The 13,971-nt window shown below is 46.6% G+C and overlaps 1 protein-coding gene across 1 annotated transcript; it reads left to right on the top strand.

Annotated features, from left to right (window-relative positions):
• The first annotated feature begins 1,821 nt into the window (after positions 1-1,821).
• Mas1 (MAS1 proto-oncogene, G protein-coupled receptor) lies at positions 1,822-7,618 on the top strand. Its single transcript, XM_050135928.1, has 2 exons — positions 1,822-1,973; positions 6,306-7,618. The coding sequence occupies exon 2, from the start codon at positions 6,342-6,344 to the stop codon at positions 7,314-7,316; it is 975 nt and encodes a 324-aa protein (XP_049991885.1). The 5' UTR covers positions 1,822-1,973; positions 6,306-6,341; the 3' UTR covers positions 7,317-7,618.
• The last annotated feature ends 6,353 nt before the right edge of the window (positions 7,619-13,971 follow it).

Genomic DNA, 13,971 nt, shown 5'->3' on the forward strand with positions numbered 1-13,971 from the left:
AGCAAGGGATGCATACCATCAAAGAGCTTCCCAATGGCAGAAAAAAAGATCCCAGACTATAAGACCAATTTTTGACATTTAATGACCTCTACTGACTTTGAAAAAATAACTCTTCTACTCAGATGTGATATTACTGCCTACGGTTGTTTTAATTCCTACGGGCAGATGGGTTGTGCTACACACTCTGTGCTGGCCAGTCTGGTCTAAGGTGGGAAGTGTCTTCTTGAGCAGGGAGTGCAGTCCAGAAGGGAGAGGACATCGAAATGGGACCAGGACAGAGGATGCCAGCGGCAGGCAGGACAGGAGGGCGTTGATCTATATGGGAAGTAAAGGGGACGTGGAGCCTCTGCTAAGTGAAAAAAGTCTCCCAAAGCAGGGCACAGTGACAGCGTGGGATTTCTAGGTGGGTTGTTTGCACACAGGTGAGTGACAGGAGCCTGGGTACCCTGCTGTCGTGGAAGGGAGTTATAAACATGGAGACACCCAACTCTTGGGTGGACTTGGGAGATGTTGGTATAGATGCATATGTTCATGTTTGCACATACACATTTTATAGATATGACTGTAAGTCCATGTATGCAATTGTAAATACAGGCATATATGTATTTAAAATAATGACAAAGAATCAGAAGCAATTGATCAAGGTTAGAAGATTAGTTGAAAACAAATACATTTTAGAGAATACCGTGATAAGGAAAAAATAATATATCAAATGAGAAATACATGATACCAATCCTTATCTTAAGTTGATCCCAATTCTTTAAAATGTGTTTGAGACATTGAAAAGAAAGATAAAGGACTATTCCAAGTGTTAAATAGGGTTAATTTTCAGTATTGGTCTTACATGTGAAATTTCCAAATATTCTTCTTTGAGAACCTATCGTTTTATAATTGGAATAAAAGGTGACATAAATTAAAATCTCCCCATTTTGTATCACAGCTAAATAGTTTAAGTAGGATGGCATTTGGGGGGCCCTTTTACTCAGGTGGACGTGGTTTGATCTGTTCCCGGGGGCCGCTCTGCTTCTTGATGACCTCCCAGAACTCTCTTTGTCAACCAGGCTGACCTCCAACTCGTAGCAATCCCCTTGTCTCTGTGATTACAAACAAGAGCGTCACCATAGACTTTAACGTGGAGAGGGCACAGGAATCCTGGACCCACCACAGACAAGGTCATAATTTGAAATCAACCTTAGGTCTTTGAGGGAAAACAGTTCTCTCCGTCAGGGAACATGGTGCCTTCAAGTCCTCAAACAGGTTAGTGACAAGCTAAAGTGGAAAGCAGAATGTAAGAAGACTCCTGCCATAGTGAGACCTGCAGCTGGGTGAGGGCAAGGTCAGGGCTTCTGACAGGCACGGCTCTGCCCTAGTTGTGAGTGTTGGTCCACCTCCCAGTCTCTCCGGCTTCTGTTTGTCTGTGAAGTGAGAGGCTTGGTTAAACCAGTAGTCTCCAGACTTTCTTCTCTGGTGAGTGAGAAACAGGCTCGGCTTTTGATGGGTGGTCAGGAGACCTGGCCAGTTCTCCAATGAGGACCCTTAAGCATTTTCAGACACCCCTGTGTTACTGCCCAGGGAACAATAGCCTCCATGAAGCACTTGTGGGTGGCAGAGCCACAGTGGGGTTGTGACTTGCAGGGGCTCCAAGCTTAGTATTAATCCTCAATTTTCTTCCCTGTTGAATGGTGCAATGACAGCTTCCTTTCCAGCCTCCCACACGGGTGATGAGGTCCCATAGTTAGGCAGCGAGGAAGGGTTCTTTGGAGGCTAGCACCTGCATGCTGATGCTCCAGTAAGCTTCATTCTCCCTAGGAGGTGCTTCCGTGAGGAGCAGCGAGGAGGGAAGGATGCTCTGTGATGCTCCTGACCAATGATGCCACTGCCTGCTCCAGTCCTCTCGCGCGTTCCCAACTGAGGTGCTCTACACTAAGGCCCGCTAGGATGAGCTGTCCTTCAACTCAGACTGTCCCTGCCAGGTAACACACAGCCTGCGACTACAGTTACTCTATAACAAGATGATTTGCATGTCTGGACCAAAAGCCCGCAGTCCTAGAACCGGGTCTACCTGGAGACAGGCAGGTGTGGCCCCCATCAGGGAGCTCAAGCGCGGGATGTCTGTGGCGGCTGGGAAAGCATCCCCCGTGACTAGAATAATTCCAAGTTAGGTTGTTTGGTCATAAGCAGCAACGGAGGCTCTACTCCCCACACTCAAATATCCCAGCTCCTCCTAGCAGATGTGCAAAAGATATGACAGCCAGGAGCCTTGAGGAGGATGGGGATACAGGGCCAGCTGGTTTCCCAGGCCTCCCAAACTGACACTGGATAGTTGGAAATTCCTGATGATCGTGTAACATTGGGGGTGTGATTCTTGAAATATTTTTAGCAATGTGTTTAAAGTAAAAATCTCAATATAACAAAAACAATGGAAGGATCATATTTGTTGTTTTTAATAAGAATTTAGTTTTTGTAATTTAACTAGTTGCATTAAAACCCCATGATCAAAATCAGTGATTCAAGAGTTTTGCTCTGACCCTGAGAAAACCATGTCCACTCATTGGGATGCCCTGGACTGAAGTGAACACATTTTCTCCGGGAAGATCACAGAGATCCATCTGCTTCTGCCTCCCAAGTGCTGGGATTGCAGGTGTGTGCCACCACCATGTGCAGCTGGCCAAAACTATTCTTTCTGTAGTGCTGGGCTTGAGACAGGATCTTACTATATTGTCCTGGCTAGCCTGGAGCTCACTATGTAGACCAGGCTAGCCTTGAATTTGTAAGATCTTCCTGATTCAGCTCCCTGACTGATTACAGGTATAAGCTATCCTGTCAGCTAGCAGGGACACCTGACTGCTAGGATTACAGATATAAGCCACCGTGTCCAGCTAGCAGGGACATTCTGTATGTCCTGCCTTCATGTATGCCCTTGTCCACAGCGTTCCCTTTTCTTAAAATGCCTTTCTTCCCCTTCTTCAGCAAACGAACTCCTACTGTCCCTTCAAGACCCGGTGATGTAAGGCCTCCCTTAAAACCGTATAAAGCTACGTCTTGCTGTGTGCTCGCCTGGTTTCTGGCATGCTCTCCTTCATTCCACTTACCAAATTAAATTAGATTCCGTTCTTTCCCCCCAGCAAAACTACGTAGAGGTTCTTATTTTTAACAGTCTGTAAAACAACTTGCAATTAAACCTTGAAAGGATGGAGAAAGCTTGTTCCGTCATCACGAAGATAGATCTCTAACTGTAGAATTGAAGGTCAGTTTGATTTTAAAAAGACAGATCCAAGTGGGCCTAAAGTGTTCCCACAGCCTTCTCAACTGTTTTCTGTGAATGTAGTTTGAAGCTGTTGGGGGAGGGGAGGACAGCTGAGTGGAAATAAAACCTGGATCATAAACGGAAAGTGTGGGGCCTGGCCTGGCGTCTCGAGTATGGAGGAACAGGCTGTGGATCTGGGGCTCAGTGAGGAAATAGGAAGGGAGGCAGCACAGTGATGAGCACCCTTCACCCCAGGACCACAGTCAGACACCCCGTTCCTCAGGTGAGAAGCCAAGAGCTGATTGCCTTCAAGGTCTAGAGGGTCCTGGTGTGTGAGCCTTGTCTCAGACAGCAAGCCATCCCTGCCACTTTCCCTGAGAACCTAGCTTATGTCTGGTTCATACATTGCCAGCATTTGGTTTTGCTCCTAAGAACCTTGACTACGTTTTGTGACAGTTGAAAGTCTGAGCTGTCCCTACAGGGTGGCCACTGGTCACCCACTCCTTCTGAGCACAGGAAATGCGGCTCAGCTGCTAAGGTACACACACACATGTGGGAGACACATCCTTTTCTTTTTTCATTTTTTGTTTTCATATCAGTTATATGATGAAATGCTATTTTGAACTCATTGGGCTAAATAAAATAGATCATCAGAATAAATTTCACTGGTTTATTTTTGCTTCTTTTAAGAACATTTATTTTATTTAATTTTATTCTAATGAGTGTTTTGCCTGCATATGTGTATGTGTGTGCACCACCTGCATGCCTGGTATCTGCAGAGGTCAGAAGAGGGCATCAGATCCCCCGTTTGGATGCTTGTAAGCCACATGTGGGTACTGGGTGCTGAACCTGGGTCCTCCCTTTATTGAGGGGGTGGGAGGAAAAAGGGTTTACTTCACTCAGTTTTTTAAAACATAGTTTCTTTATTGATTCTTTGGAAATTTCACATCATGAACCCTGATACTGCTTACCTCCCGGTCCTTCAACATCCTTCCCTCACCCCTGCAGTAACCCCTCAAAGAAAATATCTTTAAAAAAAATCAAACCAAAACAAAACATAGCAAGCAAGTAAGCAAACAAACAAAAACAAGAATAAAAACAAAAATCTTCTTGGCCTCTCCATCTTTCCCTCCTCTCCATACCTCTATTTGTCCTGGTGGCACTGGGGGTGGCATGTCACACAGTACACCCTTTGTCAATCAGCTTCACTAGCAAGTTCATTGCAATGAGTCGCTGGTCCGTTCAAGGCCTCTGGTTTCTGGCACACCATCATCACTGGGCCCTCACTGGAACTCCTCTGGGATATCCTGTGGCTACTCTGAGTCATGAAGATCCTGTGGGCATCATTCCACAGGTCCAGCAGGTCCTAGACAGGTGGATGTTAGGGTGGGCCAACCCAACATCCCAACATAGGCTGTGGGCCGGGCCTGGGTGGGAGCTGAGCCACTGGGGCTTCTCACCTCAGTCAGGAGGACAGAGTCAGCTCCCCCGTGCCCATGCCATCAGGGTAGGTTCTCCCTCACCTGTGGTGGGGCCATCTCTCCCAAGTTCAGGGGTTCAACTCTCTTGCCGCAGTGTCCAGCCAGAGGCAGGATCAGCTTTCCCGGGGCCACTGAAGGGTGGGGCTGACTCAGCATGGGCCTCTGATTTCATCATGCACAATTCCTAAGGCCCCCTTAGGGTCACACAGTCCACAGATACCAACACAGACCCCAGCTCCAACTGGACTATAGACCCAGGCATGGCCCTCGGCAGCAGCTCAGGTACAGATGACATCCTGGCTCTAGGTAGGAGCACTGACCATTCAGATCAGGCATGGCCCCTAGACACCAATAAGGCCACGAGTTGTAGCCCCCAATCTGGGTTTCTGTGTGACTTTGGTGGCACCATGGGCCTTGGACAACATAGACCCCAGCCTCAGTAGGACCCCAGACCCAGACATGGTCCTCAGCTGTAGCTCTGGTCTAGAGGTTACCATGGCATTGGGTAGCAGCAGAGGTCACTCAAATCTGTATGGCCCCAGCTGCAGCATGGCCCCTAGACTCCAACAGGGCCATAGGTTGTGGCCCAGACTGGATTCTCTGTAAGAGTAATATATTCTTGACCACTGAGCCATCTCTCTCTCCCCTATTTATTTATTTTTATTTTGTGTGTATGAGTGGTTTATTTACTTCTTTTTTTTTTTGCCTGAATGTATATTTGTGTACCATATGTCCGAAGTCCTTAGATGAGGGTGTTGGGTCCCTTGGAGTTATAGGTTGTTCAGGAACCTGGATCCTCTGCAAGAGCAGCAAGGCCTCTTAGCCACTGAGCCTTCTCTCTAGCCTCTGAACTTTCTAGCCACATGTTATGGCTATGATTCATAGCTGAGTGTCTCTCTTCTGTTTTATCTTATTTCTGTGTGTGTGCGTGAATGTGTGTGTGTGTTCATGGGTGTATAGGTACACATGCATGTAGATGGGTATATGTGTGGAGGCCAGAAGTCAACCCAGAACATTGTTCCTAAGGTTCCATGCACTTTTTTTTTTTTTTTTTTTTTTAAAAATAGGATCACTCACTGGCCTGAAACTTGCCACTTTGGCTCGGCTGGATGGCCAGCAAGCTCTAGGAATTCACCCATCTCTGCCTCCCCAGTTAGTTCTGAGATTACAAATGTGTTCTGCCACATCTTTTTAAAATGTGTCTGTTCTATGTCTATGTGTTTTATCTGGATGTGTTATGTGCATCACATTCATGCAGTGCCTATAGAAGCCAGAAGAGGGCATCGGATCCACCACAACTGGAGTTACAGATTGGGAGCCTCCATCTGGGTGCTGGGAACTGAACCCAGGTCTCCCGCAAGAGAAGCAAGTGCTCTTAACCACTGAATCATTGCTCCAGGCCCCACACCTAGGTGCCTTTGGTTTGTTTTTAAATGTGAGTCTAGGGGATCCAACTTAGTTCCTTGTGCTTGCAAAGCAAACACTTTCCTAACTGAGCCACCCCCCTCTACGCCAGCTGTCTCTTCTATTTTAATTCTCCAGTTTTCATAGTTTTTGTTTGTTTGGCTTATTTACAGAAAGTTACCTGAAGCGGCGCAGCCCAAAGCCTCTTCATGGACCCATCAAATATGACATCCCTTGCTGAGGAGAAAGCCATGAACACCTCCAGCAGGAACGCCTCCCTGGGGAGCGCGCACCCTCCCATTCCCATAGTGCACTGGGTCATCATGAGCATCTCCCCTCTGGGCTTTGTGGAGAACGGGATCCTCCTCTGGTTCCTCTGCTTCCGGATGAGGAGGAATCCCTTCACGGTCTATATCACCCACTTGTCCATTGCGGACATCTCGCTCCTCTTCTGTATTTTCATCCTGTCCATTGACTATGCGCTGGACTACGAGCTCTCTTCTGGTCACTACTACACAATTGTCACATTGTCGGTGACGTTTCTATTTGGCTACAACACGGGCCTCTACCTGCTGACGGCCATCAGTGTGGAAAGATGCCTATCGGTCCTCTACCCAATCTGGTACAGATGCCACCGCCCCAAGCACCAGTCGGCCTTCGTCTGTGCCCTCCTGTGGGCACTTTCGTGCTTGGTGACCACCATGGAGTATGTCATGTGCATCGACAGCGAGGAAGAGAGTCACTCTCGGAGCGACTGCCGGGCGGTCATCATCTTTATCGCCATCCTCAGCTTCCTGGTCTTCACCCCGCTCATGCTGGTGTCCAGCGCCATCTTGGTGGTGAAGATCCGGAAGAACACATGGGCCTCCCACTCTTCGAAACTGTACATCGTCATCATGACCACCATCATCATCTTCCTCATCTTCGCCATGCCCATGCGGGTGCTCTACCTGCTGTACTACGAGTACTGGTCTGCCTTCGGGAACCTGCACAACATCTCCCTGCTCTTCTCCACCATCAACAGCAGTGCCAACCCCTTCATCTACTTTTTTGTGGGCAGCAGCAAGAAGAAGCGCTTCAGGGAGTCCTTAAAAGTGGTTCTGACCAGGGCTTTCAAAGATGAAATGCAGCCCAGACGCCAGGAGGGCAACGGCAACACCATCTCCATCGAGACCGTGGTCTGAGGACTGCAGCAGGGAACTGTGGGCAGAAACAGTGGAATGCGGGTGGCTTTTGATGTGTGCTTTGAGGTTTAAATCTTCAAAGTATGCTACAGAAGGGAAGCATTCCACGTGCATGGGGGTCTAATGATGAGCTTGCGTTCTTATCTCGTGTTGTCTGGAAATGTTTCCGTATGTGACGGGGCTCTGTCTTCTTCCATCCTTATCAAAGACTTATCTGTCTTTTAGCTCTTTGGTAGTGATCAATAGTTAACTACAAAAACTGCTCTAGCAGGAGGCATCCCAAATGGGACCTGGAGAACCTAGAGAAGCCATGCAACTACTGCTGTTTGCTCCACGTGACCTCAGGCGAGAGACTCTGGGGAGCCTCATTTCCTCCCTTAGTGGAAGTGGTAACAGTCTGTACTGTGTGGGCTATTGCTGAGTATGGCAAGGTAGGCAAAGCACCTGCTCATATTCAAAGTTCAATAAAATCCATCTCTCTACATCCTTTAACTAGAACACAATACTGCCTTGTGCTTTTAAATGTTGAACAGAGATTCCCAAAGGTCTCCTGGCTTGCAGCATGGCAGCTTTTCATGGTATAACACCAGGGATTGTCACAATCTAGGCAGTCACATATTTGGGACATCATTCTGGAAACAAACATTTTCCCCTCTTGGAAGACTTTCCCATGGCATCCTGTTCCTTGGGGAATACTCCACAGAATGGAAATCTATGTCTTGAAAATTTTTCGCTGTGTATATGATTTCACAAATGCAACTTAACTCGGGATGTTGAGAACTGTTGTGATCTTAAAGATCTGTTTGTTCCCCCAAAGTGATGGGTTATTTATAGTTATGAAGTTCTTGCCCTCAGCCTCGTATGTGTCTCTACACCTGATACCTTTCTTCCAAGTCTCTCTGTGTGTGCATGTGTGTGCGTGTGCATGCAGCTCACGTACATGTGAATGTGTGTGGCTGAACGTGTGGTGAGTGTGAGTGCATGTATGTGTGTGTGCATATAGAAGCCCAAGTCTGAACAGGGAGTGCCTCCATTGCTTTCCACCTTCTTCATTGAGTCAGGCACTCTCGGTCGAATCCAGAGCCACCCCTGGGCCAGTCTAACACACTAACTTCCCTTGAGAATCCTTGTTTTCACCTTCTACACCTTGGCCTTACGGACAGGCTACCACGCCCACTCGGCATTTGTGTGCTTACTGGGAAATCCAAATTCTGGTCCTCACGCTTGTATGGTAAGTGTTTTGCCCAAGCCTCCTGGTCTTTGTGTTTCATCCTTCTGAGAAGGAGGCTTACTGTGGGAGCTAAAAGGAACTTGGATGCTTTCCCCCAAGACTGACTGCTGCAAGATCCACTGGGCCTCTTCAAGCTCTGTCTCCTGTCTGCTCTGAGTTGCCATCCCTAGACCACACACTGGATTTTAACTGAATGCTGTCTTAGCCTATAGACCAATACACTGGGAAACCAACTTCCCGCCCGCCCTTCTGGGAGTCTCACTGAGGCAGCAGTGCTTGCTGGGTTCTTCACACAGGCAAATGTTCAGTGAGTGGACCGTTGGTTTACACTGTTTGTCCTCTGCAGGTCTGGATGACCTCTGAAGGAATGAGTCTTCCCTGTTGTCCTCTCTCCTCTCTGACCCGGAAGTAATAATGCTAGTCCCATGGAGCCGCTTTGCTGGAGAAAGGTGTGAGTCTCCTATGAGCTGAGCCCTGCTGCTAGCCAACTTGGATGGAGGAGACTTTTCAGTGGGTGATAACATCTGACTCAGAAGCAAGGCAGCTTGTGTTTGGGAGTCCAGATGGGGCGCAGAGCGGTGACATTTAGAACAGTCTTGTTTGCCATTGGAAGCCGAGTTTCTGTACTCGGGAGGAGTGGAATGTACCAACCAGAGTGGGCCCCTTCTGATTCTGCTGTCTCCGGGATGTCATGTACAGTCTCATCACATCCCAATAGGGTTTCTGTTCCCCCAGAACTATGACAAATACCCGAGACAAGCCAGTTTATAGGAAGGGTTTATATTGGCTGTCACTTCAGAATTTCAGTCCGCAATCACGTGACCCTGTTCCATTGAGTCTGTAGTGGCAAAAGACATCACGGCCAGAGCACGCGCGGTAGAGAGGGGCTGCTCGCCAGCGTCCCAATATCCACTTCCAGGGCATGCCCCCAATGCCCTGCCTTCCTTCCACTAAGCCCCACCCACTAAAGGTGAGGATTTAAAGTGCCAGCCTCTCCCAATGCATTTACACATTCATGATGAAGCCTTTACACATGGGGCTTTGTGGACACCGTCAAGCCCGTCAAGCCACGCAGATCCCAGGGAAAACTCCGAGCAGAAGCCCTGATTACTGCTTTTTGACAGATGAGGTAAGGAAACTGAATGAACTAATGTGGTTGAACATTCCCCTACTTTCCCAACAAGCAATTTCTTGTAAAAAAGTAGGATTTGGAGTTCTCTATTTTTAATGACAAATTTCTCTCTTATCCCTAAAATCTATTCTCATAGTGAACTAAAGATTAAAACTAGCCCCAGACTGGGCTGGAGAGATGGCTCAGAGGTTAAGAGCACTGACTGCTGTTCCAGAGGTCCTGAGTTCAATTCCCAGCAACCACATGGTGGCTCGCGGCCATCTATGGTGAGATCTGGTGCCCTCTTCTGGCATGCAAGCATACATGGAAGGAATATTGTGTACATAATAAATAAATAAATAAATCTTAAAATAAAATAAAACTAGGAAGTGGTTTGGAAGTGGGTGCTTCCAAACCAGAAGGCCTGAATTCTATTCCCAGGATCTGCATGGTAGAAGGGGAAAATTGACTCTTGAAAGTTGTCCTCTGACCTCCACATATGTGCCGTGGTGTGTGTGCCTCCCACATATACACACACGTGTGTGTATGCACGTACACACAATAAATAAATGTAATAAAAAATTTTAAAACCAGAAGTAGTGGCTCATGTCCATAACCTCAGCACTCAGGAAAATGAGGGAGGAGGTAAGTTCAAGCCTGGGCTACACAGTAAGTTTCAGGCTACTCTGGGCTATGGTAATTATAGTAAAAGATCCTGTTTCAAGTCAAGTGGTGGTGGCACATGCCTTTAATCCCAACACCCAGGAGGTAGAGGAAGGCAGATCCCTGAGTTCGAGGCCAGCATAGTCTATGGAGTGAGTTCCAGGACAGCTAGAGCTCCATAGAGAAACTCTGTCTCAAAAAAACAAAACAAACAAGTAAAAGAAGATCCTGTTTCGAAAAACGCATAGTAGGTGGGGAAGATCAATCAAAGCTAGCCTCGGTTACACAGAAACCTTTAGGGGAGCCTGAGCTACCTTTGACCCTGTCTCAGCAACACAACAAGAGAGACAAATGTCCTGGTGTCCTGTAATCCCAGCACTGAAGTAAATGGAGTTGGAGGGGTGCCAGGAGTTAAAGGCCAGCCTAAGCTTCATAGCAAAATCCTGTCTCAAGACAGAAAACAACAAAACAAAACAACCAAAAATCAATAAATAAAAACTGAAATGATAAATTTCCCCCCTCACTGCCCCAAGCAGGGAATGGAAACCTTGTCCCCAGCAGCTGCATAAACATCCCAGGAGCTAGCTGCAAAGGTCATTCATCACCATGTTGATTTATTGGTATGTGCTTTTGATCAAAACACAACTCTTAGAATGACTTGCTGTTAGGCAAAGGGAGAATGTTAAAACATTCCCTAAGGTGCTTACTATGAAGCAAAGGCACAGTGAAACGGTGCAAATACATCGGGCCCCCATGCTGCTGGGGTGTGTTTCGGTGTCTACAGGAAACAAACTGCACTCCTGAGCCCATCTATCTCCTTGCAAGGAGATAGAATTGCCAAGGCTGGAGGGACCACACAGTGATTTCAGGGACTCCCTAGTCTAGCCGGTGCATAACAGTGCTGGATTTCTGGAGGCTTCCACATCCCCGGACCTGCCTTTTATTCCCACAGACCAAGGGCACTGGTGTTGTCATTTATTTTAAGAAGTCATGCCATGCAACAAAACTCACATAGGAGGTTCATTGGAAAGGAGAGAGAAGGGGCGGGCGGGGGGGGGGGGCAGAGACCAGTCCCTAGGGACAAGAGTGGCAGAAGAGAAGGAGAGAGAGAGGAAGAGAGGGAGAAAGAGACAGGAGGTGGGTAAGGTCTACCGTTTAAAAGGGAACATACCGAATGTGCATAGGAGGTGCTCTTAATGGCTGCAGCTGAGAACATAGCCTGCCAGGGCACTAAGGGCAGGCCAGTGCAGGTGCCTGGATACTAACATTCCTCCCTTTTGTTTATTATAAAAAGATGAAGAGTTAGAAATGGGTAGCAGGTGAGGTGGGGAATCCAAGATTCAGTATTGGAGAAAAATTAAGATATGTGGGAGGAGTTACAGGAGACACCTGGACCTCATTAGAATCAAGATGGTTCACACTGGAGAAAATACGTGCTGGTGTACAGAGTGTGGAAGGCTGCTCTTAGTTATCAGTTCTTAAAGAGCATCATACAGTCCATATGATGAAAGAGTCATACAGGTAGAGAAGCCATGTAGCCCCACCTGAGACAGACGCTGGAACTTTACCCGGTAAGCCACAGCCTTGTGGTGACACACAGATTAGTAGAAATGGGTTAAATTAAGAGGTAAGAGTTAACCAATAAGAAGCTAGATCTAATGGGCCAAGCAGTGATTTAATTAATACAGTTTTTGTGTAGTTATTTTGGGTCTGAGCTGCTGGGAACAAACAAGTGGCCTCCTACTATGGATTGTCACCAATGTGGCCAACTAAAATCCACTTAAAACCTGACAGAGTTTGGGAAGGAATTCGAGGCAAAAACAAAACAACAAACAAACAAACAAAACATAAAAACAAAAAACAGAGCTAAGCACAGCTTAATTCCATGGCTCCTTTAAGAGGGGTTTTTCTGATTCAACAGTAGCAGAAATAAAGTTACATGTTTTTTCTGGGCCACACTGCCTGTGCAAACTCTGGCTCTTTCAGGAGATTGAGCATTTAAATGGGGTTTGTGGGCAATGTGCTGCAAGTTACTTGGTGGCAATATGGGCCAACTGTTTATCAGAGTTGAGGTGATGAGAATGAGTCACACCCAGCAGTCTCAGAGGCAGTAAATGGACTTCCACCATGTTGGACTGAGCTTAGCAAGCAGGAAGGGCTGTGTTGGCCCTAGCCATGCCTGCTTAGCATTAAAAAAAAGCAGTTTTGGTCAGAAAAGGATTACAGATACACAATGAAGACAAATCCAGATGGAAAAGACCTCTAAATGTGTCACAGTGTTGGATAAATGTACGTAAGCTTGGGAGAAAGAAGAAAAAGAGTATAGTGAGTTATAATAAGAAGTGGCTTTTTAAAAAATAAAACAAAGTCTTTAAAGAGACAGTAGAAACAGTCATAGATTCAAAGGAGTAAAGAAAAATAAGCCATGTAAAGAAACTGTCTTAGGCCTGCACAAGGCAGAACATAGGTAGATGGGGAAAACTGAACTGAATGCTGGGAGAAAGAAGGCAGAGTCAGAGAGAAGCCATGTAGCCCCACCAGAGACAGACGCCGGAACTTTACCTGGTAAGCCACAGCTTGGTGGTGATACACAGATGAATAGAAATGGGTTAAATTAATATGTAAGAGTTAGCCAATAACAAGCTAGAGCTAATGGGCCAAGCAGTGATTTAATTAATACAAATAAAAAAAAGAGTCATACAAATGTCCAGAGCATGGCATGTTCTTTTCACATGCATCAAAACACAGAGGTCGTTGAGAACTTCACCCTGAAGAGAAAGCTTTCAAATGTACAGAATATGGCAAGTCCTTTCCCCAAGGGTTTTCTCTTCATCTTTATCAGAGAACCAACACTGGAGAAAAACCTTTCATAGGTGAAGCATGTGGCAAGTCTTCATATTCATCAGGGGATCCATACTAGAGAGCAACCTTACAGATGTACTATGTGTGCCACGTTCTGTAGCCACGGCTCAAATCTTCAAGTTCACCAAAGAACACACACTGGAGAGAAACCTTACAACTGTGAAGGATGTGGGAGTCCTTTACTGAAAGCTCAACACTTTGAGTTCATTAATGAACAAATAAAGGAGCCAAGCCTTACAGATGTGGAGAATAGAGCAAGTTCTTTAGGCAGAACTCACATCTACAAGGACATTACAAAGTTCGTACAGGACAGAAATTTAGGAATGTAAAGAAGATTGCAAGTCCTACCAGGGCTTCAATACTTCAAGTTCATCATTGAATCCATAGTGGAGAGAAGAGATGAAAATATACAGATAGTGGCAACTCCTGTGCCCATGGTTCACATCTTCAAGACCACTACAGACCCCTAGAATGAAGAGCCCTTCAAATTGTAATGAATATGCTACGTCACTTTCCCATGGATCATCTCTGCAAAAGCTCACTAAAGCCATGCATTAGAGGAACCATGCTCGAGATGACTCTTTACTCGTGGGAAATAGCCAGAGGTGGAGAAGAGGGGGCTCACCAATCATGCCGGTGTTAGAGGGAGGTGTCCAGTGATCCGGGAAGAAGTCAGGCTGTGCAACAAAGCTCACATAGGAGCTTTATTGGAAAAGGAGGGAGAAAGCCTTTATTTGGCTTACACTGCCAGGTCACAGTCCATCACTGAGGAAAGTCAGGGCATGAAC

The sequence above is a fragment of the Alexandromys fortis genome, unplaced genomic scaffold (genome assembly GCF_014885135.2).
Source record: "Alexandromys fortis isolate MF-2015 unplaced genomic scaffold, M_Fortis_MF-2015_v1.1 scaffold_23, whole genome shotgun sequence".
NCBI classification, from domain to species: domain Eukaryota; kingdom Metazoa; phylum Chordata; class Mammalia; order Rodentia; family Cricetidae; genus Alexandromys; species Alexandromys fortis.

Coding starts and splice junctions, on each gene's coding strand:
- Mas1 (XM_050135928.1), top strand. CDS start 6,342: ATGGACCCATCAAATATGACATCCCTTGCTGAGGAGAAAGCCATGAAC.